Below are 26,800 nucleotides of genomic sequence, written 5' to 3'. Positions count from 1 at the left end.
TTTACATTCAGTCTCTTTCAAAATAAACACATTACGCTGGTACAACACTGCAAATTCATGTTTTTTCTTCAACAACAAAAGCATGTGGTTGGGTTTGGGGAAAAAGACCAAAGTTTGGCTTTGCAATCTTATAGGAAGCAAACACCCAACTCCCAGGTGAAAATCCATGGTTGTTGGACCCATCCACCACCCCTCCTGCCAACCCAGCTCAGACTTCTGCCACCTTAACTTTCACTGGTGTCTCACCATGTTACCCACTGATGGGGCTGGCCAGCTTAAACAACAATAAAGGCAACTGGCTGCGTATCATGCCGACGTGAAAGGACAGCTTTTTCCATCTGTGTATGACGTCAGAAGTCACTGACCAAACACCAGATTTCAACAATGTCGGAGTGAGAACGGGTTGCATCACCTATTGATTTATAGACTCCAGGAGTAAGAAGTGGATCTGACTGAGAAGCCGAGAACACTATCTGCAGACAGCCTGTCACTCAAAGTGGCACCACCCTTAATTATGTGTAATTTTAAGCTTTAATAAATTGCAAACGGGTGAGTTATATACAGTATAGCTGTCATGAAGGGGGAAATTAGCGAAAGAGACCAAAATCGTTTTGGTATCAGACTGTGAACATGTTTATTTCTGCTGTAAAGTTGGGAATTTTAACATGGGGGTCTTTGGGGATTGATTTGGGAATCAGCCTCAATTGGCCATTGGAGGAACTGCAGTGTTTGGCACTTTTGCATTGGCTTCATTTTTCAGCCCCAGAGGTTGCTGTTTAGGTGAAACAAATGTTTAAATCCAACATTTCCATAGACTGCACAGACCTAACATACAATCAGCAAAGGGACATATTTAAATTAAAAACTACTGCCAGCCAGAATTGTATCATTGTATGGGTAAAAACTTAACTTAAACTGTAAGATCAGAAAAACACTTCTGAACGTACAAACTTGGCTGGATAACACAGACAGAGAAACATTTATCACTCTCACTGAAGGCAACTGCTTAAATGACCTTTCCCTGACTCCCTGCGCTGCACTGTAACATCCTGCATTGGCCCTGAACACTGTCATTAAACATAAATCACTCACTGATGCAGAATGAACACTGAAAACAGGTTTGAAATTAGTTAAGTAGTAAGAATAGTTTTTTTGTATTTGTTCACAATCAAATACCATAAGCCATATCATACCTATGAGTCATTACGCAACGTAGAGACACAAGTTTCTTCACTGACAGGACCAGAATGCATTGCTGTAGCTACAAGCCATGCTGTGTATTGTGTGAGCGCCGTAAATCATTTTCTCGACTGGAAAATGTTCCCTCTTCCTTATTGCAGTCGCTATCACTCTTACAGCTGACGTGTGCCAAACGCAACGTGTTGAGGCACATTCTCTGGGGGTGGGGGTGGGGAGGGGACTTTTGGAAGTACTTCTCCGTAAAGTGCAAAATTACTTCATGAAGTAATTCTTGATAAGTTGAGTCAAGGAAATGGTCATGAATTACAGCATTTCAGCAGAAAATAATAACTGGAATTCATCCATGGACTTTTTTTTTAGTGTAAGACAATGGCTTTTCCTTTAATTTTAATATATAAGTTTAATATCTTTAATTCTTTTATCAGTGTTTCCTAATGATATCTTGTTGTGATTTGTAGATTAATAATTAAGATGTGGCAGCAACCAGTTCCTCCATCTCTCTTCCTCCTGTTTTTGCCCTTATCTCACAAAAAACACACCTTTTCACACGTGTTATTATCCAGCATTTTTGAAAGCCCCATCACCCTCGAGGATGTTCTTTTCTTTTATTCAGAAAGGTCAGCGATGCCGACACTCGCCCAGATGCAAAGTAGCATGGATCTTTCCCAGGTGCCCTCACGTATCCATGTCTGCGGGTGTCGAGACGGTGTCAGCGAGGGCATCCTGTTGTCCTCCGTTCAGGAGAACCTGTTTCCTCCTGAGTCATGGCTCCCAGCTCCGACACACTCTTCCTCATGTTACAGAATACACACACAGAGACAATGGCACACAGGAGTTGGGCACACATAACGCAGGCACAAACACACACATATTCTGGTTATATTAAACAAACAGGCAGAGGATGAGACACCTGCGTTGTGCCTCCTCTGTTTCAGGGGAAATTATGATGGTTGCACTCTAAACTGTCAGACATTGCTTTTCTTCAGGTCAGCAGGTGTTGTTAGGACGACACATCAACATGACCTGTTTTGGTTACCCTGAAAGATCTTTGACATTTACCATATACACAACCAGGAGCAGGTGATGTGCTCCAGGCCCAGGGTTGAAAATGAGAACCTAAGAATTTAAAAATGGGTTCGATGCCTGATCATTTATTCTAGAAATGTCAGGAAGAAACGAGAACATTTATATAGGCCTGGGTAATTTGGGAAAAGGACAACACAAATGTCGAGATGTCAGTGTTATGATTAAGGGTCTTGAAACTGAGTGGATCTAAATATGATTTTACAGCTATTGCAGCTGGTTTTAGGGCTGAACATAAAAAGACACCATAATATCAAGCAGATTTTAAAGAGTGGACTGATTAGAGTTCACAAATCAAAAAATATGAAAGTGTATCATCTAATAGATGTGGAGGTTTGATAAACAGTTGGGATCCATTTTACACTACTGTGATATTTAAAACAGTGTACAGTTTGTTTTCCATATTCAAGAGATATCTTTTGCTTATCTATTTTGGATCAAACGATAAATAATCAGCAGTGGAAAGTACATCTAGTTCACTGTACTCTTCGAGGCATATGCAAATTTTAAATTTATGTTGCTTTTTTGCATATAAATGATTAGGGAAACAGTACACCTTCCACTCCACTTCATTTGCATTTTAGTTCAGTTATCTTCACACCACACCTACAGCATTAAAACACTGCTTTTAAATTAATCAGCAATAATAATTCAATAATAACATACATTAATATAACTTTAAAAGGAGGCATTCTGCATGAGTACTATTACTTTTAATATATCTGCTGTGTGTTTTACTTCAATTAAGTTGCTTCATGTGAGACTTTTGCTTGTCAGGAGTATTTATTACTTCTACCATTTTAAATTATCATGTTTTTACTGTGTAGTATTGTATGTACATATCTTTCACAGGGGCAGTGTTGGGAAGGTTACTTTTGAAATTTAATAGGTTATATAGTATTGTATTTAGGTGAACTTGCTGTCTGTGTGCACTATTTTTTATGTTAAATATTGTTTGCTACAAATCAGCACATTGGAGTGTGGAGAAACATAATTTCATTTCATTCTACTGTGCAATGGCTTATTGTATGGTTTGACCGACAATTAAGTTCACGTTGACCTTTGACCCTTTGATTAGTTACCCTTTCAAAATGTAACAAGTAATGAAACTATTTTAATTACTTCATCAAAGTAATGTTACTGATTAACTTTGATTACTCTCTGATTTCTTTTCTGACAAATGTTTTAAACTGGGTAATAAAGCTGAAAAATGTGCAGAGATAGGCTATACCAAAAGCAGGCCTTCTAAAAAGATACAAAGCAGCTGAATGAATGTTACATTCAACATAAAGTTTTTACTGGAAAGAATATATTCGGACATAATGCCTTTGTAATCACCAACATTTTAATTAGGGACTGTTTGTTATTTATGAGAGGGAAGACGGTGGTGCAAAAATGCTGAAGCATCCCCAGTATTTTTTTAAGGACAAAGTAGGGACTTGTGTTTTCTTTTGGCTTAGGGGAGGGGCATACAAATCAAATTTAAATGGCTGTATTTTGTATTTGATTCAAAGAAAACATGCCTTCCAAACCCACCTGCATCACCAAAATTACATTATTTATCATAGCCAGAAACTGTAAAAATAAAAATTAATGTTGGTTTTTCAAATTTCCGACAGTCCTTGAACATGTCGTGCAATGAACACTTTGTCAGAAAAAACATAACAAATCTGAGCTTATGGACAAAAACAAACAGTTTGCACAAACTAACCATACAACAAGAGTGAAACACTGAGGCCTTTTTCAACTCCAGGATTTCAGCTTTTAACTTTTTAAATGTCCAAGGGGAAGTTTTAAAAAATGCAATAACTATAGTAGAGGGAGGGTCATGTGTTTTCAAGTCACTCAGGGAGACTCAAGGGAAAATATTTGTAGCTTCAGAGAGGGTAAAAGAAAAAAACACTCCAGCCTGCCCCCCCTCCTCTGATAAGTAAAGAACAGTCCCTTAGTAACTGTAATTTAATTACAACTCTGACTGGTTACAATTACATTTGTTTTGAAATTTCATTACAGTTAACTAGTCATTGTGCAGGAGACCCTCAATATTTAGAAATGTGCTTTAGCCCTCCTCAATAAAAACATGAAAGCAGCCGAGTAGTTTTTGTTTTAACCTACATTTTACATTTAAAGCACAAATTGGTGCATTAAAAATTCACCACAAAGCAGGAAATATAAATATTTGACCCCAAACCCCTACTTTCATAAGTGTCCCCTTCAGTGCTGAATCAAAACGGGCACCCTCTCCAAAAAGACCTTGGCACCTGCTATGTCAGCTAGTGAGTAATTCTAGTGAGTAATTTCCCCACACACAGATCCACACTTACACACAGTCAAAGGTAAACAGTCTTGATAAAACTGTCAATAGCCTGCAGTTATTTACCACAAACTAACAAATCCCTCTATCAGGAGCGCACACAGAGGGTCCGCTCCTTCACAGAGGAGGACTGAATAGTTTTAGGGTCGTTGTGTAAACAAACGCGAAGAAGAGCTCTTGACCAAACAAAGATTTAAAGCGGAGATAGCGATGAAGAAGAAGAAGTGAAGCGGTTGTGCTGAGGGAATAAATGAGAGGAGTGGTTGAGATAAGGGAGCGCGCGCTGACGCACACACACACACACACACACATTCAGGGCTGCGTGCGGCGCGCGCAAGTCTCAGGAGGAGGAGGAGGAGGAGGAGGAACCAAAAATCTTCGCCCATTTACTTAACATCACTTCCCCACCGCCGGGAAAGCAAACACGCTCCTGAAGCTGCAGAGGAAGAGGAGCGAGATCGATGCGAGTGAGTGTGTGTGTGCACAAAGCTGTCAGCTGTCAGCACTTGGAGCCTCGACACCGACAGAGAGCCCGTGCCTCTTCTTCTTCTTCTTTTTCTTCTTCTTCATCTTCATCTTCTTCTCAGGAACTGAGAGTCACCGGGAGCGCTCACTTTGGGTGCCACTGATTTAGCCGGGACACTTGAGAGAAGTCTGCGGAGTCCTCTGGGCATGGAGAGACAAGCGCTCTGACTGATACTCGGATTGTGTCCTGCGCGTTCCTCTGTGTGAATAATGGTGAGTGTGAAATGCTCCAGCTTGTTTTTATGCATCCAGCACGGCCATGGCATCGTGTGTTAGTGATTTGGATTTATAAAATAGCCGTAAGAGTCCATATTTCTGTCCGGGGACATATTTCTATTCCAGTGTCTGTGTTTAATTTAGATAATCTTCTAAATAAACATCACATTAGGTCAGAAGAATGGCCCCTATCGTCCCAGTAAGTTTTAATTAAATTTATCTTCAAATCAAATATCAAAGCATGCTAAGTAATTAAAATAAACGTTAGAGCAAATATTAAATTATTTAATATTTCCAGTTGATTTTAAGAACTCCATCTGGTCTCTCTAATTAGCTTTACACTTAGGATCATTTAATAATGGCTGTTTTAAAAGGTGTGTTTTCATATAATGTGAGAACTTGAGAAAACAAAGACATATATTTATTTAATTATTACCTAAATCCTAGAAGGGAAATTTATTTTAAAGGCCTCTAACACATGTGAAATTCATGTGTAGACAAACTAATGCAGAAGAAGGTAGATTATTGTAAAATTAATTAGTTTTATTTCCATTGTAGTTGGAAATGTTCTTGATATCATCACATCCTTTTCTACTCTACTATTCAGCTTTCTTTTATTCCTTTCATTTCACTCTAAGAGTCATTAATAAGAGCAGGAAAAAAAAAAAAAACCTCCAAAACAAATCAGTTATTTGTCCACTGAGAGTCCACCTTCTCTTCACATTGAGCCCCCTTTGTTTTTCTTGGTGCTGGCTGAACCGCTGCAACACTTTTCTGCTTTCGGCTTTAAGTACAGAAGATTACACTGAAATCACTGACACCCCCCCCCCACTCACTCACTCACTCACTCAGCAGCCATGCAGGGACCCTCATTAAGTAAATTAGGGGAGCCTCGCAAAGCATTTTTCAAAGGCTGGTATTCATATTTTTCAAGGACCCCTTCATGGCTCCAGACTTAGAAACTCACTTACTGTGTTTTTCCAACCCCGTTTAAATCACCTTTGAGCGTGTCTATCAGCTGGAGGCGCGAGGATTTAATGGGTGCCTTTGGTTTTTGGGAAATAATGTAAATAAATAGATTTAAAGTGAAGAAATGTGACATTTTCTTGTATGGGAATAATTTTTGTCATGGCGTTTAAAATGTACGGAATATTAGTGAAATACATGGGATACAATGTAACATCTCAAATTTAAATTTCTATTTGCGGATTTGAGCTATGAAATGTTGGTTTTGTGTCTGCATAGAAAGACCTTTTTTCACGACTATCATCTTTGTTGCAAAGTTTTACTTGAATTAAATGTGTTTCCAATTTACCTGCCGCCCAAAATGTCACACACATTTCTTAATTTTACGTATGTCTTTGCTTGTCAGCGTCAGTTATCTGAAATAAACCTGCAGGAGTAACACCAAGCCAAAAATTCTTATTTTAGATAGTCGCTGTATCAGATTCAGGTCTGTGACGGATTGTAAATCTCCTTGTATACCTGTATTCTAACCCCCACAAATAACATCCAGGAGTCCCGATGGAGGGGTGTTGGAGGAGGGGGAGATGAGGGGAGGGTGGCTCAGACCACATACCGAAGGTGTGTGCTCGGGCGTGTTTGATTTAACACTGCGGTTCTTCTCTTAATAACATTAGGCCCCATTTCTGGACTCCCTCTCCACGGCTGGGCCGGGTCCCTCTCAGCCTCTCCGCTTCTCTCTCCTCAGCCTTCATGGTTCCTATTACTACCTCTAATAAATTGTGAATAAGCGGCAGCCCAAAAAAAAAAGTCCCGGGCTGTGGAGAATTCCCCATCCTGTAGCACAAGGCACCCCCTCTTAAGAAAACACAAATTAATTCCAAAGCCCTCTGTAGCCAAACGTTTGTGGAATGATAAATATTTTCATAGGAAGCTCTGCTCTTCCTGACTTTATCTGCACCAATTTCATTATATTTCTTCGCAGCCGCACGGCTCTTGATGTCACCCAGCTTCTGTGCATCGCTCTCCTCCTCTTCCTCTCTTTCTCTCTTACACTCTGGGAGTCAAGCAGCCTCGGTGAACTCAAGGTTACACCAGGGCGACCCTTATAGCCTTAGTGTACACATTGTATTTCTGGGTTATTTAAATAACTGAAGTCACCATACTTTATTTATGTTGCTCCTACCTGCCGTTGTTTCATGGGGGACAGGTGGTAGTGAAGCAGAGACAGGTTAACTTATAGTCAAATAGTGATGCTGGATTTACGCTGTCTTGCAGTAGACTGATGAGAATTAAAGACAACACAAGAGAAACAGCAGCCTGCTTATTACCCACAAGCCAAAGGGACTGAAAAATGCAACCAAACAAGGGGCTGCATATTCATCCTCTTACACTAAAATTAATTAATTAATTATCACCCTAGCAAACCAAACTTATGAGTGGTATGCAATGTTAATATAAAAGTCATTTAGCACTGTTTCATTTGCTGCAGTGCAGCGAGTGTTGTGGATATTTGGGGCCGGAAAGTTTTTGTCTTTTTCAGTTATGACTGACTTTGTGTTTTTATTCAGACATCTATCCAAAGTGACGTGGTAAGCTGCTGATTTTAATTTCCATGACTGTATTCCAACACCGTGTACTTTATTTTTAATAGTTTGATAATGTGAGAAACAGATTACTTAAACAAAGCTACAGGAATAATTCCAGCACTGTAGAAAAGACCTCAAAAGAGTTAACCAACCTCATAAAGTTTCCTAAAACAACAATGTCTGCCTTTAAGTAAGCACTCAATGTTACCAGAGTGCACTTGTTTGCATCTGTATTTTTATTTATCTCATCATTTTCTTTTTATTCTAGTATATTTTCTCATTACTGAGCAGCTAGTGTCACTGTCCTCTTTAGTTTTTGTCTGTAACTGTGTCTACGTATCCCCTTGAGGGGTCTCCATGGACTGAAGTCTAGTCCTCTAGGTTTTCTAAGTCAAACTATAGGTTAATAAAAATCACAAATTTCCGTCTCTTAATAGAGTCTTAGGTTTCAGCTCATGGAAGGACTGCTTCTGAACTTTATACAACTTCAGAAGAAGCAATTGTGAATGTAGCCTGATATGTGCAGCTGTCTGCATAAAAAGAAAGCTGTCCGCTGTCCTTTGTGAGAGCTCTTTGAGCGTTAAAGCAGAAGGTGACAATATAATAAAGACAAGAAAATTTTTAAGATAACGGAGTCACTGAATTGTTTGCAAAATAGTTTGTCACGTGTGTGTGTGAGGGGTTCGACTGCAGGTATAATGCATTGAGAAGTGGTGTGTCTGGTGTGCTGTGAGATCTGTGTGCGTACATGTCAATATGTTTAGTATATAGTGAAACCAGGCTCAGGATTGGAACAAGATGCTGGTGGCACTGTTGGTCTATCTGTTGGCTCTCGAAGAGTTCGAGGCTCGAAAAGTAATCACACTCCCCCCCCTAAATGTCTTCCCCTCTCCCACCCTTCACTCCCCTTTTTAATTCCCTTAAGCCCCAGAGAGCACCCGGGGAGGCCTCGTGCTGATGTGTGTGTAGCCTGTGTGTGTGTGTGTGTATTAAACCCTGGGCTGTCAGCAGACAACAGCTGTCTCTCTGGCTATCTCCGCTCCCCTTATCTCATCATGAGAAAGGAGAAGCCACACACATTGCAGCATTTAGCCTGCAGTGACCATATTTCATATTTTCGTGCTTAATAATGGTTTGGGTGCTTTCCACTGAAAAGGGAATTTAATAATTCTCTGTGGCTGTGGGAGTGTTTTTTTTTTTTTTAGGTGTCAGAGTTTTTCTTCATTGAATCTTTTCCTGAATATACTTTTCTTTCCCACCATTTTCCATCCTTGAATGCCTGCTCATATTTTAAAATTTCCCACCACATGTTTTTTTTTCCTGCATTCTTATCTCTCCAAAAAGGCATAAATCACTCTGGTGCTTTCTCTTTTCTCTCACTTTCTCTGTCTCGCACACACACTTGCACAGTAAATCTACCAGTAAAGAAGTAATTGGACCTCGGTCCGTCTGTAGCGCCTGTGAGCTTCAGCTACCAGCGAGCTCTGTCTGGCCAGCTGTTCGCAACTACGGCGGCCACTAGCCGTCATCTGCTGAGGAGACTGATCGAGGGCAAAGCTTTTCTGTGCTAATGACTAATAAAGCAGCCAGTCAGAGAGTGTGTGTGTACGTTTGTGTGTGTGTGTACATTTGTGTGTGTGGGTTCATTAGAGAAGGCAGGAGCACTCATGCAGTCAGGCGTGTGTCAGTTTTGAATGCGCGTGTGCAACCACCCTCCCATCACTGGACCAGATGTTTTTTACCTGGGAGCCAGACCACCATCTGACTGGGGTCAGCCCGGTCCTCCAACCCCACACCCGCTCCTCCAGGCTGCTGGGAGGTCTGCCAGCTGTCCCTCACTTTGACCCCCGTCCCGGGGCACTGGTTCTGGGGGAGGCAGAGTCTGGGCCTTGGGGTAGGTGGTCCTTCTCGGATTTGGCAATATTACTGGGGGAAAATTATTAGGGATATTATTAGAGTGCGAGTGCCGGGATATGGGTAGTGAAGGAAGAAACGAGGAGGAGGAAAGAAAGAATTAGGAAGCTCAAAAAGAATGCTGGATTTTGCGAGAGGTCATTTAGAAAGGAGTGTGTGCGGGAGGAAAACAGAGATAAAGATGCTGGCACTGTTGGATAAAGAGGTTTTGATTACTGGGGGACAGAAGGGGGTAGCTTCTGGCATTAATGCAGTCTTGTTGCAGGGAGTTAGTCAAGTGGAAAAGAAAGGCCACCAAGTCTGGGAGGTAAAGTTACAGAGTGCAGACAGAGTCGGCAACAGGTTCACTGCTGCCAGAGATTAATCAGAGCCTCTAATAGAGTGACTTCTGTTTCTTTCAAAGGAGTCCAGTCATTATGTGACTTAACCGTTCGTTCACTTTTAATTTAACTTCAGTATTAGCATCACAGACTCCTGTGAGAGTCGGAGCTGTCAGTAAAGGGATTAATCACTTACGCAGGTTTTAAACTGGTCGCTCAAGTTTCCCTAATTTCTGGTTGATGATGTAAACACAATAGCTGAGTGAGTATTCACTGAGTATGTTTGTGTGAAGCCTCACTGAGATCACTCTGATAGTAAACAGGTGGCAGCAGCGTGGAAACATCTTACACCTGCGTTTTTGCTTTTTATCGTCTCAGCAAATGTCACACTTGGTATGTGGAGTCAACAAAAAAAGGACAGGTTGCTGTTGACATTAGTGTTTTTTTCCCAGCGCCGAAAGTAAACCACTGTTGCTCAGTTGTTTTTGCTGAATGACAGCTTCGTCTGTGTTTAAACAGAAGTGTTTTGTTAATTGATGTAGGCCGTGCAAAATCACTTGGTTGTAGCAACAGAGTAACACAAGTAGGGTGTTAATTAAAATACAGCTAGTGTATTTTATAGACTGTAAGGGCTGCACAATGTGAGGAAAATATGAGATAAAACTTGTTGAATATCGGGATAACAATATTATTTATTTTATCATAAATAAACAGATATTAAACTTTTTTTACTGAACAAATTTAACACTGAACTGAACACAAAATGCACCAATTAAAACATAATTATAGCTACATTTTAAGCAGCTTTCAACTAATATTAAAAAAAAAAAAATCCCTGAGTGAAATATCACTGTATTAGGCATGGGTTTATTGCACAAGTTGGCATCGCATTGACAGTAAAAAACATTATATTGTGCAACTGCAGTCCGTACATGCAGCAGTGACATTACTGGCAACCAAAACTCACTCTCTTCTAAAGTGTGATCCGATATGATGAACTTCTCCAGTCAAACAATACGTGCATTTGATCCTTTCTGTATCCAGATAATGAAAAAAAAAGATTATTTGTATGGTTTTGCTCACAACCAATCACTACAAGTGTTCTGTCTGTGCTGAAATGCCACCAAAGCATTCAAAAGTATGGCTATACACACCCAAGACTTCCATTCATATGATGGGCATCACATGACGAAGGAAAAAAAAGATATCAAATGAAGTACTCATTGATATCTGTATCACTTTAAAGGTACTGGTACTAGTATGGTAATTTACCCAGGCAAGGTATCGTCATGTGACAGTTCGTATGATATCCTATGAATCAGCATCCCAAGAATTACATTACATCGTCAACATAAAGATATGTAACTAACATAGTTACAGAGGTTTGGTTTAGGCGAGCAAAGAGTATTGGTCATGTGATTGCAGCCTTCCACAATATGTTGGTTAATATGTAGGAATGACTGGCTCATGATTACGTGTGATATGTGCGAATTTTGGTGCATTAGTTTTTGTAGGAACAAGTACCAACAGTGCATGAGAACATCCTGACCCAGCTGATACCCAGCACCACACACTTGGAATGTATATGCCTCTTAATGAATTCTTTGGTTGCTGAGGTCGTGGTGGGCTGAGATTATCAATCCTGAACATCTGTTAGAGGACCACCAGCATGTCTGCGCCTCTGTCTCTGAAATAAGCCGAAGATATGTTTGTCTTTAACATGACTTTAAACATTTGTCACTGATATGCTTCTTTTATTAAAGACAGGTCAGATGATTAGCATTGCACTCAATAGGATGGCAGTTCTGAGAAACATTTTCTTGCTCTTTGTGGTGCTAAAATGATTAGCAGAAAATGAACCAGCATTCAGTGTCCATCTTTGTATTCTGGGGTGCTGATGAGACAAAAAAAGCCAATAAAAGACCTCACCTCAGGCTTTGGGAAAGTGTAATTGACCATTTTCATTTTTTCTAACATTAGACAATGACTAGTAGACAGACTGATGATCAATCAAGAAAATAATCTTTAAAATAATTGATAAAAAGATGAAAATAATCATCTCATATCTCAGCGCATGGATGAAAAACATCAGTCAAGGGATTAAGGCTACAACTAACTATTTTTATTGTTGATTATTCTGTCAATTATTTTCTTGATTCATCATTTAGTTGTTTAGTCTATAAAAATGCTAGAAAATGGTGAAAAAATGTTGATCAGCTGAGAAAAAAAAAAAGGTGAGATGACGTCCTCAAATGTCTTGTTGTTCCCACAAACCAAAGATAATCAGCTGAATGTCATAGAGGAGCAAAGAAACCAGGATATATTCACATTTAAGACGCTGGAGTCGGAGAATTTCAACTTTTTTCCCTTAAACAAATTACTCAGACTGATTAATCGATTATCAGATTAGTTGGTGATTACTCCAGTATTTGATTATTTGAAAGTGAATTGGCAGATTAGTGAGAATATATGCAGTCTGTGTGCGGTTTATTGAAGGTTTATCAGGCTCATGAGGACGTGAGTTTGCAGGGTCTGAAAGAACTGGTTCTCTGTTTTTATCAGCAGTTTTAGAGATTTTAAAGAAACTGAGAGGCACTTTAAGAGGTGCTGGCTTTGTTTCCACTTCTTCAATATGTAGTTTAAAAAGTATAATGCTAAAAGTAGTAGCTGTGTGCTAAAGGTTGTTTAAGAGGGCAGTAGCTGGCAGATGGCATCGATCTCCACCACACAGCCCCTGATAGTGTCACACAGGCTCAAATAGTGGGCCCTTGTTCTGCGTCTTTTATCAGTAATTGAGAGAGAGGGTTTGTCTGCAGCAGTGAATCAACCCCCAACTTTGCCCCAGGCTTTTTGGCAGACTGTCCAAACCGAGGGCTCCAGGTGGGGTCCCATATGGCGCGACTACAGACCAGAAAGTCACCTTGTCTGCAACGTTTCAATAAAAGGTCAAACCATCGGGAGGGTCACCGCACTGTGTGCGACCAGACTTTGACATGTGGTACCAAGACTCAGACAGACACTGACACAGCACACATATTGACACTGTAAACACACATCTATACCAGATATACACACACACACACACACACACACACCAGACACCTGGAATAATATTTGAATCATTTATATCAGTGTAAATAAGAAAAGACGGCATACACCCTTCGCAGGAAATTCAGTGAAGTGTAACAATGTCACACAGTTGTTACAAAGTGATGAGCCACTCAGCTGCAGACAGGTCGACTCTGATGACTCCAGGTCAAACTGATTTTCATGTGGTCAGGATAGATTCCTAAAATGCAGTTTGTTGCTTGCTTCAAACCTTCTATTAAATATCACTCAAGCTCACAGAGCAAGGTTAAGTTTGGGAACTGTTTCATCTTGGCAGTCAAACTCACCAAATGCTGTGACTTAAAAAAAAAAAAAATTGTGGCGTATTTTAAATCATACAAAGTAATTTTGGTAATTGCTCTTCAACAGCATTGTGTTTTTAATATCATGTGTTTGTATCATATTTATTTTTACTCTGTGTAAATTGTACACATAAACTAGCTGCAATACTTGGCCATGTGTGCAGGGTTCCCATGGGTCCTTGAAATCCTTGAAAGTTTAAGAATTTGGGGGGGGGGGGGGGGGGGGTTGGGTGTTAAATGTTTTTGAAAACTGCTTGATTTTATTTTGTGCAAGACCAGAAACTGAAATTGTGTTCATATTGCTTACCGTCACTCTCTGTACCACATTTGAGAAATGTTTACAAACTCAGTATCAAGATCAAGGTTAACTTTATTGACTGACTGCATTTATGGAAATTTATGGAAACAAACCTAACAAAGAAAAAAAGATAATTAACATCAAGGGCTAAAAATACCTGTACAAAAACACACATGGTCATATCATATTCCAGGGCCAGTTCTGGCTTTATCTGCCATCATCTAAAAGCTTTATTGACGTAGGTATGAATTAATTTGTAGACCTCTTTCTGGCTTTACTTAAGAGCAGCATGTTCATACAGTCTGCAAGGAAAAGCCTCTCTCTCTGCTAGTTCTTATTATAAAAAAAAATCTCAGTGTGATCACAGTAATTAACTTTGATCTGTTACTCAAACTATTACTACTCTATGTTGAGTGTGAATTTGAGGGAATTTGTCCTGGAAAATCCTTGAGAAGTCACTGAATTTGATGTGAAAGAAGGAAGCCCTGTGTGGTTTACTTTTGTACTTTGCAGCACTGTATGGGACAGTTTTTGAGTACTGAAACTGACAGCCATTTCATGCAGGGTTTGGCAGGTTAGCAGAAAAGAAAATGAAAATCCATCTCTCAATTATCCTTCACACCAATAATTCATCACTTAAAAACAGTGCAACACTCTGAATGCTTTTGACAAATAATTATTTTAAATTTGGTTGCTTTTAATTTATAAAACAACAGAAGCCTAAACGACCTAAAACTACCGTTAAATCTTTCCACAACCAGAAACCATGGATTACTAGAACCACATGGGCAAACATGGATGATTATAAAGCTGCAGCCTACGATGTAAGAAGAGGCAAAGAAGGACTTAATTGCAATGCAACAGTTGAAGGAGTTTACAGGAACACATTTCACTGGAGTTGTGCCTTGTACGACTTCATGTGACCCCACCTGAATGATCACTGCTTCTTGTTTGTCTTTATAGTCGTCATTTAATCCCATTAGTCGACTAGTCGCCCGCATGTTTACATAGTTAATTTAATATTTAGATAATATATTTTGGGCGGGGCAACACAATGGTTTGAGTTGAAGGCGTGAGAAAGAATAGTATCAGTAACATTGTTAACACTGTGCTACATTACAGAGAAATACAAAACCGTACTAATGAACCTTCATTAATATAGGCCTATATTTTATCTACAAGTGCATGTCACACACTGAGCGAGCCGTCTGTTAATGACGCTGTCGGCAAAGCAGTAATGATTGTGCTAAGTGGCTAATGGGCATGTAGCTACTTCCATGTTTCAGATGATACGTCATGTTTGTAGTCGACCAATGAAGATGAGTTTACATATCACCTTGGGTTCATCCTTCACCTTCTCAAAATGATCCCACACCGACATGTTGTTAACTAGCCTGTGGAATAACCGCAGGTACCAGACATGTAAATTAACGTGACTCCTGTCTGACTGCTGAGCGTGGCCACTTCCTGTGTCTGTCCTTTCAAATTAAATTCCCACATGGTCCACTCCGATTTACTTGACAAGGTGCAGCTCCTAACAGAATTTCACTTTTTTTTTTTTTTCTGCAACTAAGCGACCAATGAAATCTTGCCGACTAATGACCTTTCTGGTCGACTAATGTTTGGTCGATTATTAGGGGGCAGCCCTGTATGACTTGGCTTAACTGGGGGCACAATCATGTCTGGAAACACAGCTTGTGGAAAAAGAGCAATGGTGCACTTAAAAACATCTGGTGGCTAAAAAGCTGCTGGAAACACAGGCAGGACTCACTAAAGAGCAACCGTTGTTTCTCCTTGTTGGTCTCAAACAGTGGGCTGTGGCTTGGCAGGTGTTTTGTCTAAATGTCACATCATTCACCATCCCCTCCACCTCCTGATAACAAAGTCAGCTCATGTGTTATGTCACTTCAGAAACGCTGATATGTATGAAAAGTACACATGTAGGTTATGCATGGTTTGCAGATATGCACAAAGCCAACATTTTCTATTGGCGTCTGGGCTGTTGAGGTCGTTTGGAACAACTAGAAACCCTTTTTCCTTTAGATGTGTCTGGCCTGATAAATGAACCAAGTTGAATCGGTTTCGTGTCTCTCTCTTATTTTTTTTTTTACTCAACATTTCAGTTGAACAGCAGGTAAATTTGCATAAGCTCAGCGTATTCCTTTAACTGTATCAAATGACATTTCAACTTAAAGCACAATACACCATCCTGTGATGTAATCCATCAGCACAAAGGCTAGAATTTGATATCCGTGAAAGAAGCAGTGGTGTAGCAGAACCCTGGGACCCAGGTGAAGCTGGTGGGACTGGCCTTGTGGCCCCGTGGCCCCCCGTGGCCCCGCTGGGTTTGTTTTAGCTTTAGTTTCAGCCCTCGGCTCTCCACATCTCTGCTGAGCTCCGCTCATCTTCCTCCGGTGTCCTGCAGTTCCCATGGCCTTGTGCGCCCTCCTCCCAGGCCTCACCCTGAACCAGGAAGTGCCTTCCCTATCACACACAGTTTTTTTTGTGTTTTTGTGTGTACGTGCGTGTGTGTGCATACGGGACTGTTGCAGGGATGCAGCTGAAGTCAAGAGGACTCCGAACAGGCGTTGCTTTCACGTTTGTTCCCTGGAAAGTGATAGGAAATGCAAAGCACAACAGCACTTTCCACATTTTCCCTCTGTGCTGCGGGATCCGCATTACTCTCTGGAGCCTCGCACTCTGTCTGTGATAGAGGTCAGATCAGGATCTCTGAGGCTGCGAGATCTGAAGGGTCATTTCTGAAGTGGAAAATAAAAATGATAAACACGAACACATGGTTTAGATTTAAAGCCCAGATTTCAAATTCAGTTGAAGTTGGAAAAAAAGACATGAGTTGTTGCTTAATTTGAGGCTTTGGTTAAAATCGGAGTGATCATAACTTGGAACTTATGAGATGAGACATATCTCCAATTTGTATCTTGGTTTTGCGCTCATCTTTTTACACAAGGCTGTTATTAACATGACAAACACTAAATCACCTCCTGAGTGTCACATTAATGGTCCGTTTTATTTGTGTTTATTTTACGGTCAGTTACACAGATGTGCAGGTGGATTTTTGGCCTGAGAGTCTTTGTGGCTGCTTCGTGGTTGAAATACACGTATTTACTCAGAAAACACTGCGAGCTGTCTTGGGTGTTTTTAAAGCCAGGAGGGCGGCTCCATCAGCTGGAGCTGACACAACACGAGACCTGTTTTCTCTGCAATTCTGTCATAAAACGCTCCTGTTAATGACATGAGAACAACACAGAGGATAGTGAACGTCTTCTCAGGTTTTGTGATGCCAGTCAAGCTTCTGTTGATCAGCACATTGTCACAATTCTCAGAAAGCTTTTACTTTTCCCCCTCACCTTCATCCTCTCCCGCTGTAAAACCCCACTGCCCTTGTAATTCATGACTGTCATCTGTCTCTGTCGTGGTGTTGTCAGCGAGGTCAGGGGTCAGGCAGTTAGCTGCAGCTTTGCCAGATTGGAATGGCCCAGAGGCAAAGGGACAGACAGAAGCTGAAAGAGACAGAGGGAAAAGAGAAAGAGGGAGAGGTAGTTCAGCCTGTTGTGCACTGTCATGTAGCACAAATAAACATGAGTGGCTGTAATGTATGCGAACAAAGCATGTGGACACTGGAACATTACACCCTGCATGTGATTGTTGAACATCTTATTCCAAAGCTATTTGAATTAATGTGCTGCTATACTAGACTACACTTTTCTGGGGATGCTTCCCACATGATTTTGAAAGCTGGCTGCAAGGCTTTGCTCACATTCAGACACGAGCATCAGTGGTGTTTGGCGATAAGGCCTGGCTCGCACTTGGCTTTACAATTCAGCCCAAATGTTTTGGATGGGTTTGACATTGTTGCTCTGTGCTGGGCCAGTCAGAATTTTTCACATCAAAGTCAGTAAACCATCATTGATTCTTTTTGTGCAAGTTGAAACAGCAGATATCTACAAAGAAATGCAAATGCAACACCATGGCCTGAAACATTTCCATGAGGAGAAACATGTTGCAGCTCCGAAAACAATGCTAAATATAAAACACATATGAAAATCTAAAACAAATACAACAACAACAACAACAACAACATGTGTTGCAAATGAGAAAGCATGCTGCAGAAAGCCAAACACATTGACACCAAACTTGTTGCACATACAGAAACAATGCAGAGTCAAAAACACAAACCTATTTTTAAAGAATGCAACCAAAAAATGCTGCGAATCCAGTCAACACGACCAAAGTTCTCCAGGCCTCTAGGGGGAGCACTAAGAGAAAGGGTCCAAACAAGAGAGAGTGTTTGTTTTTCAAGCGGGGTTACAAAAAAAAGCTATGTATTCTGTTGCTTTTTTATAATAAAGTCAAAGTCAAAGGCCAAATGCGAAAAAGAATATGTACCTCACTTCAAAAACATAGACTATAAAAATAATGGACGTAGCTACAGTGATGTCACCCATCAGTTTGTGGACTCCTGTTTTGAAGCCACACCCAAGACAGCTCACAGTCAACATTTCAGCCGTCACCATCTTGGTTTTTGGCGCCGTGGATAAGTGAGGGGTGGCTCTTACTAGGAAGCCGAGCAGACGTCTATCAGCAGACAGCCTGTCACTCAAAGCAGCCCGCCAAAGTTATGCGTAACTTTAAGCCGTAATAAAATGTAACTGGGTGAGTTGTAAAAAGAATGCATCCCTGTACAGTTGTCATAAATGTTGGAATTAGCTTTAGAGACCAAACAGTTTTTCATACCAGGCTGTAAACATGTTTAATTCTGCTGTAAAGTAGGGCATTTTAACATGTAGGGCCAAGGGGGATTGACTAGCTATTGGAGCCAGTCTCAAGTGGACGTTCAAGGAACTGCATTTTTTGGCATTTCCATGCTCGCGAGGTTTCAGCTTGTTCAATGACAAACTTTCTTTTCCTGTCTCTTTCTCTCTCTGTCAAGTTAAAATCATGCTAACCTACTTAGCACTCCCCCTACAGGCCTGGAGAACTTTCATTGTGTTGACTGGATATGCAGTGCTCTTCGGTTGCATTTTGTCTGTGCGTTTTTGACTTTGTATCATTTCCGTGCTTGTGGCGTGGTTGCTGTTGATGTATTTGTCTTGGCTTTCTGTAGCATGTTTCTGTTGTTGTAATTGTTTTGGATTTTTGTACGTGCTTTTGAATTGGCATCCTCTCTGATGCTGCAGGGTGTTTCTCATAATGGAAATAATTTGGGCACGTTTGCCACTGTTGGCCACCATATAGGACATTCCCCAGGCTGCTGAACAAAGTTAAAAGCACCAAATAAAAAAACTCAAATGTACACTGAGGGTAGTGCCCACATATTTTTGGTGCTATAATGTTAGTAGATGACCTGATTCTACCTGAAAGTTTCCCAACACAATTCCAGATTGCCTGGTACCTTATGTGAGTTAGTTTTAGGACCTGCTGTCAAACAGCCTGACCTCATTCAGTTTCCGGCTCAGACTAATTCATGTGGCATTGATCCTTTGACCTCCAGTTTACTGAGTCGGGACCTCCCCTTCCTTTCTCCCTTTCTTCTTTTTCTCTCTCACCCCATTATCCCTCCATACGTCTTGTTAATGTGATGCTAATACAATCAGAGGATTACAGTAAAAGCGATAGCCACCTCAGTAGAAGTTGTATTGCAAAATCTCTCCTGTGTCTTCCTGTCAAAGCTTTGTTATCTTATCGCATTACCTGACATACATGAGAAATTCAACTGAGCTGACACAATTTGGACCAGTGCCTTGTTCTGGTCCTCCTTTTCTGGTTTATTCTTTTAAGTAAACACACACATACACACAGCAACACGCATGACATCAGTGCCAAACAGCAGAGTGAGTCAGCGTTAATGGATCATTTTGTAACATTTTCCTCAGAAACAAGGTTACCTGTCAGGTTCCCGTAACTCATCATTTGACTGTCGGTCTCTAATGACCACGCTCGTCACATCAATACCACATTCATCTTGTTCTCTCTCTTTCTATTCACCTCTTGAACCATGTGCATGGAGAAAATAACTTCTACCCCCTCCTCCTCCTCATCCTCATCCTGCAGCAACAGGGCCTGGGGCACGTTGCCATGTGTCAGTCACCTGCATACCTGTGTCCTGATGGTGTGGGTTTGCTATTGTTTCCACAGGAGAGTTGACGGCTCGAGACGAACCTGACTAACAGCAGTTTGACGGGATAAAGAGGATAAAGCTCTCTCTACAGAGCCAGGTGAGAGGGCAGAACTACAAAGGGAAAAAGAGTAAAGTGTTTTAGATGAAAAGTGGCTGCTCACTAGAGTTACTGCAGTCATGCAGTCTGTATGTGGAATTAGCAATTAAATTATACACTCTTTAAACAAACCCTGCATAATGCTAAGTTATCAGGACTACACACGCTCATCTTTGGGAGTGAGAAGATCTTCTCTCATGAGGGCAAGCAATGATATCCTGATTATAATGGATATTAGGGCTTGGACGATATGCTTATCTCCTGATTCGATACTACCACGATACTTGGGTACTGATTCAATATGTATCGTGGTTTTCAAATAATGGAATTATACAAGTATTGATATTTGATATTACGATTTATTGCAATTTTTTAACATTAGACCATGGACAAGAGTTGAATTATACACCTACAGTGACTGTAAATCATGAGGCATAATTCCAGAAACTTTGCACAACACAGTCAGTCTATCTGACTTTTGTATCAGCAGCATCATATACTGCATAGAAAAGTGCTAAATAAACAAATACCTATTTTATGGTCTTTTTAAAAACAATTTTATTTCAGTGAAGCACTAGGACACTGTTCGATGGGGGAGAGCAGGCGAAAGCTCTGAAAAGGGAGCTTTAGTAGCAGCTTTAGCAAGTCAAATTAAGCCAGCGCCGACCCCACAGCGGGCTGGGACTAATCTGTGTAATGGCAGCAACCTAACGTTTGCTGATTCTGTTGTGAAGTTTACACTGAGCTGGCAAAATTCCAGTTGCTATTCAAGCAAGTGAAGGTCTGTGTCCTCAGAGTGTCTGCCGTTTTCTGTTTTCTCTTTTCTCGATTTGTTTTTTGTTTTTGTTTTTGTTTGGGGTTTTTTAATGGATGCATGTTACTCGTAGAATACCATGACAAAAGCGTCAACATATTCCACCGCCACATTTGAAATATATCAATACAGGCATTAAAAAAATAACAAAAAATCAAAATCGCCATATTTAAGTGAATCAGTTTTTTCCCCTGATGGATATGCTGCCCAACTGATTGTTGAAACACTGATATACTTGTAGCACTTACATAAGATGTTTTCAAAATTTGACTAAATCAAGTAAATTATACAGTATCTTATTTTAAATAGACAGTAATGCCTTTTTTAAAAACCTACCACAATTTTGGTGGAGTTGAAGGTGCACCTTCTGTATTACACAGTTTCTCTGGAACTGTACAAAGATCATTAGTGAATAATATTGAAAAATGTCATTTAATGTACTGCTTACTATGTGAATAGCACTGGATTACAACTCCATTTAATTCAAGTTTTATTTTGTATAATTATAATTGTTCATTTTCTAACTGGTTTCAGTGTTAATTGTTCTCTTTTTGCCTCATTCACAGGGCTTCTTATTATCTGTTACAAACTTACCTACTGCAGGTGAGTTTTTCATTACATTTCTGACTGAAATTTAAGAAGTGGAATTGCATTACTTCTTGCCATGCACTGCAATGTATGCCCTGTGTTTTTAAGAATAGAAGTAAAAGCTAACTATGCACTATTAATGTCTGTTGATTGAAATCACAAGGAAACTGCCACATCCTTTAAAATCGATGTGCTTTAGCCTCAAACTGTGTGATTGTTAATTTATTTAAGTTTATTTGACCAAGAACTGGAGGTTTTCTTTTCCTATAATTAAGTCCAGTTAAGTTTTTTCTGTAATTGTTTCTTGCCAAAAAAAGAAGTGTATGCATCCCATCAGAGTTCAATTTGTTCTGTGTGTGGCATTAATTCCTTTGCTCTGTAAATCCTTAGCGTGTTTAGTGTGTTCTTCCTCACACTCAGTTCTAACCGTAATAAAAACAGATGTTCTATTGTAGCAGACAAAGAGAAAGAGAACTCGTCAATTTAAGTTTCCTCTTTATTTCTTCCTTCTTTAAGATCAGCTGACGGGGAGAGGTGTCATGGCTGCATATGGACAGACCCAGTACAGCCCTGCCCTCCAGCCTGCAGGGCCATACACACCTTACACTCACCACACACAGGGCTACAGCATGCCATCTTACAGTGAGTACAAACAAACATACAGCTGTATAGATTAATATATAAATGCATTATATTGACAATCATCTCAAAAGTAAACGTTTGTGATGTGATGAATCAGGAGCAGTTTAATCTCAGACTTTTTACATCAGATTCTGCAAGTTAGTACAGCTCTGTCTGTTTCTTTAAAGTCCTCTCTTTTGTTTTATTCTGGAAGTAATAACACAATAGAAATAGTTTTAACCAGTTTAAATCACAGGGTTTGGTGGTTTTGGAAAGGAAGCGACATCTGCAGATACTTTGGCTCCTGGTAAAAACCTCCTTAACAATGAACACAGAAGAAATTCTCCTCTGGATGCCTCTAAATCCCCCTAAATCTTACACACTGAGCCTTTAAGAAATCTTACCTATAACTGTAAATTTGGTTCTTCAATCGGCACTCATCCTGCCATGCCTGTGTCTAAGTTTCAGGGTTCCCACAGTCATGGAAAACCTGAATAAGTCATGGAATTTTTATGATCACATTTTCCAGGCCTTGAAAAGTCATAGAATTAGTTCAAATCATTTAAAGTTTTGGAAAAGTCATGAAATTTTGTTGTGTGTAATGAAATAGTTAAAGTCATCTGCCATGGATAACCTTGCACTTAATGCAAGCTAATGGCAGGGTTATTTTCTGTAGCTGTCGGAGTTCTATGCGTCAATGTGTTACAACATTTTGTTTGGCATCATGGATGAGGGAGGTAGGTAGGTAGGTAGGTAGGTAGAGTGTCAGTTTTGGCCACGAGGGGTTGAAGGCACTAATTGTGTCAGTGAAGGACGTCAATCATGTTCAAAATTATATTAATTCTTATTAATTAATAATTGATTAGTCATCTTGGCTGTCAGAATATACCCATTAGTACATGGTCCAGAAAATTTAAAGAGCCTCATACAATCTAAGTGGCCTTTCAGTCATTATATTTCAGTGTTCATGCTGTTCCCCATTTTCATTGTCATTGCCATACAAAACTAGCAACAGTGCTGCTGTTATTTTTGGCAGTTCTTTTAAATTTAGGACAGGGTTTATGCCATCCTAATTTAGGATTCCTAACTTGGGAAAGCACTAAGTAAGGAGGTGTCTGTAACAGCTAAATTCATAACATAACAACCAAAACAGGCAGGTATGCACAATCAATAGTGTGCTCTAGGGCTGCAACGATTAGTCAACTAATCGATGACTAATCGACTTTTACAATAATTGGTAACTATTTTAGTAGTTGACTAATCGGTTTGAGTCATTTTTCATATAAAAGTACTATAAAAGTACCCCAAAATACTCTTGCAGCTTCTTGCGTTCAAATATTGGCAGCTTTACACACTCTCCCATGACGGTGAACTAAAACCCTTTGGCGTGAGTATCAAACAAGACATTAGATGACATAATTTTGGGGTTTGGGAGAGACAGGCCGACATTTTTAAAAATTTAAACCAATTTTCCATAAAATGGTAAGTCGACTAATCGAAGAAATAATCGGCAGATTAGTGGACAATGAAAATAATCGTTAGCTGCAGCCCTAGTGTGTTCTTTAGGCATCTAATTAAATTGCAAGCAAAGATGTAACTTGTTCTATCAGCCTCCCAATCAAAAGTATGCATCGTCTACAGTGGTATTGGTAATTGTTATTAGCTGTACTGGAAATACAGACTTAGTTAAAATTAATTATTGCATAATTTAAGATCTAAATTGAATATTTTCCCTTTGTATGAATGCCTATAATTCTGCACGTTGGCTCGTTTTTTTGCATGAAACAAGACTAATTCTTCCTGTGATCCCTCAATGGCATTTCTCCATACTTAGACATTAAAACAGAAGATGGCCTGAGTCACTCTCCAGGACAGACGGGAATCCTTGGCTACTCGAACTTCGGCAGCACACCTCCCAGTCAGAGTCTCTACAGCTACTCACACACACACGGTTAGTCGGAAACACTGTATGCACTGAATGTATGGACACAGTATCACACACAAACCTTATTTCAACCTCACTGAAAGGAGCATCCATGCTCGTGCCGCCTTCCTCAACTCCTTTACTCCTTTTTTTTTACTCTTCCTCTCCTCTCCTCTTTCTCTCTTTTCCTCTCATTCTCTCTGCCACACCTGTTCTCCATTAGCTGCGGTCTGGACTCCTGGCGTCAAAAGTCTCCCCACCCCTCCTCTTTTCTCGGGGTCAGGCCCCCTTTCTCCACTCAGACCAACAACACAGCATGCGAGCGTTTGTGTCTGTTAGAGAGAAGCAGAGACAGTAAGAAAACATATAGACAAAGAGGATGGAAGAAAGGAAAAAAACAAGAATAACAGAGGGAACCAGAGATGAGCAGAGGGTCTTTGCTGAAAAACAAAAACTCACATGAAGCTGTGTGCAAGTCTCTGCCCACACATGGCCAAATGAGCGTGTGTGTTTGTGACTGTCTGTGTGTGTATCTGTGCTGTACACATTCCTCAGTCGTCCGGCGCCCAAAGCATGACTCGCTCAGTGCGACTTTATGGCTTTGAAAGCAGCGCGAAATTGACCTTGTGTGTGAGAGGGGAGAGGTTAAGGTGCATTATACGGAGGGGTGAGGAGGTTTAATGTTGCAGGCTGGGGGATGACCCTGTTTCCACTGTACGGATGAGACAAAGGAGACACAAAACAGGATTAAACAGACGAGGTTATGGTTCTGCATACTGTATATCAGTTACTGTATAAGTACCCTAATAATTGTAATACGAGCTCATCTCTTTATTACAGTTGGCTAGTGTGTTCACATACTCCTTAAAGAGATGGTATTTGCTTGTTTGCCGTTAGTTTTAATGGGTTATAGTAGCCTTGTACTCACCAATTTGTTGCAGAGATCTCGGAGGCAAGAACGCAAAAACAAAGTCAGCAAGCCAAAATTTTATCTAAGACCGCGTCTGTCTAAAACACTTTATTTGGAGGTAAAAGTGAAGTCGGGGCACTCATAATGTTTCTCATTTCTCAGAAAAACCACTTACGAACATAGCGAGTTAGATTGAAGTTGAACAAGAAATCAGACGGGGCAAGAAAAAGTAGCAATCATACATACGACTGGTCAGCCAAAGTTATTTGGAAGAGAAAACAAAGATGAACGATTAAATAAGTACTCAAACTGTCCATTATAAAGATTCAGCCGAATTTAGAGATCCAATTTCATCTGCCAGTCTTGTTGTAACTGTGCACTCACATCTTTTCTGTGAGTAATATGGGATTATTGTTACCGACATTTAGAGTGCGCTCACTTGTAGTTTTACCTCCAACTAAAGTGGTTTGGATTGCAAAAGCTGTTTTGCTTCCAACCTGTCTCACAGACTTGGGCTTAATTTTAGTGATTTTAGGACTTAGATTCTCCCGATAGAAATGAGGGCCAAAGTTACGAGGGCTGGACCCGAATATTTGACTATTTGGATACTAAGTTGGGTGGGTAATCGGTTTTCAATTTTTGAATGCGAATATTCTTTTTTTTTTCTTATTTTCAAACCCTAAATTTGCTATTTCTGCGCTTCTTTTTCCACAGCATTTTGTCAAGGCAGCGTCTCAGATTCAGGGCCAATTATGGGGCCGTACACATGCCGTGTCTTTAACCGCCTGAAAAACACGAGGTCAGGGTGCTAGTTTTGTGCCTTTTTTGTGCCAGCTTTAAAGAGCGCAGCGGCAGGGTAGCCTTGCACCAAAGTAATCAACTTCTCCTCCATATTTACCACAGACTGATGTTTACGGAGAAGGAAAAGATATGTCAGCCGTGATTGGTTGTTTCTCATCACATGACATGCAGTGCGTGCTTCTATGTTCCAAAAGTTGAACTCAAAGCACGGCTGTCACACCTTGAAAAATGGGCGTTTGAGTGCGCCTGCCGCGTGTCTTCATTGAACAGTGAATTTGAAAGTGCAAAAATAACGGCCCCTATTAAGAGCATTCAGTGTTTCCCTCAAAATAGAGTCTTTTTGTGATGTTGGGGTTTCCCGCCCAAGCTGGCCTCCTTCAGGGAATGGTCAGGTCAACATCTGCCCAGTTAGTATGAGCTAACACAGCAGCAGCGGCTAATATCCGACGCAGAGCATAAACAACACTAACAAACTCACACTGACACTGAAACAGCTCAGCTCTGTTGTTAAACCTGTCAATAACTGCTGGTTACTGTTAGCCGCATGATGCTAACAGTTAGCCCTGTCACTGCGTGTGAGCAGGCGGACTCCTACCAACTGTCGCAGAGCTCACACTCCTGCAGCAGTAGTCTCATGATTAGCAGAGAGAGCAAGAGCAGGGCAAGGAGGTTTCTGAGTGAATCAATACGTTGCACACAACTCTACAATAAAATAAGATTTTACCTATTTTAAATAGTAAAAAAAAGGAATTTTCTCCCTCCACCCTGATAGAAGCTTTGAATATTTGCCGTTGACCTACTACCAAAGCTTCGGTGCCCATAAAACAGTATTCGGGACAGCCCTAAAAGTTAGAAAGATTCCAAGAGACCAGACTCAGTAGTCTGGTAGCAGAACATGAGGAGGAGATTGTAACCCCCATCTCTGTTCTGTTTTTTAGCCGTGGTTTTCCCTATCACTTCCTCTTTAAGAGAATATTCAGATGTCAGACATTATACGGGAATGTAAATATTCATGTAAACACACTTATGATGAAACCTCTTACAAACTGCTGATCCCTCAATGACTGTTGAACC

The 26,800-nt window shown here is 40.4% G+C and overlaps 1 protein-coding gene across 2 annotated transcripts in view; it reads left to right on the top strand.

The window, feature by feature from the left end:
• Positions 1-5,028: 5,028 nt before the first annotated feature.
• Positions 5,029-26,800, top strand: part of eya2 (EYA transcriptional coactivator and phosphatase 2) — a 42,864-nt gene continuing 21,092 nt past the window's right edge. Inside the window, exons 1-5 of one of the 2 annotated variants that reach the window (XM_049586087.1) lie at positions 5,029-5,335; positions 19,989-20,068; positions 21,449-21,485; positions 21,992-22,112; positions 23,926-24,042. In XM_049586087.1, the coding sequence (XP_049442044.1) occupies positions 22,010-22,112; positions 23,926-24,042 (220 nt within the window). In that variant the 5' untranslated portion in view covers positions 5,029-5,335; positions 19,989-20,068; positions 21,449-21,485; positions 21,992-22,009. Of the gene's footprint in view, positions 5,336-19,988; positions 20,069-21,448; positions 21,486-21,986; positions 22,113-23,925; positions 24,043-26,800 lie in introns of both variants that reach the window. The other variant, XM_049586077.1, reaches the window with a different exon arrangement.

Source organism: Epinephelus fuscoguttatus, linkage group LG1 (genome assembly GCF_011397635.1).
Source record: "Epinephelus fuscoguttatus linkage group LG1, E.fuscoguttatus.final_Chr_v1".
Taxonomy (NCBI): Eukaryota; Metazoa; Chordata; class Actinopteri; order Perciformes; family Serranidae; genus Epinephelus; species Epinephelus fuscoguttatus.
This window is presented reverse-complemented; position numbering and strand designations above follow the sequence as displayed.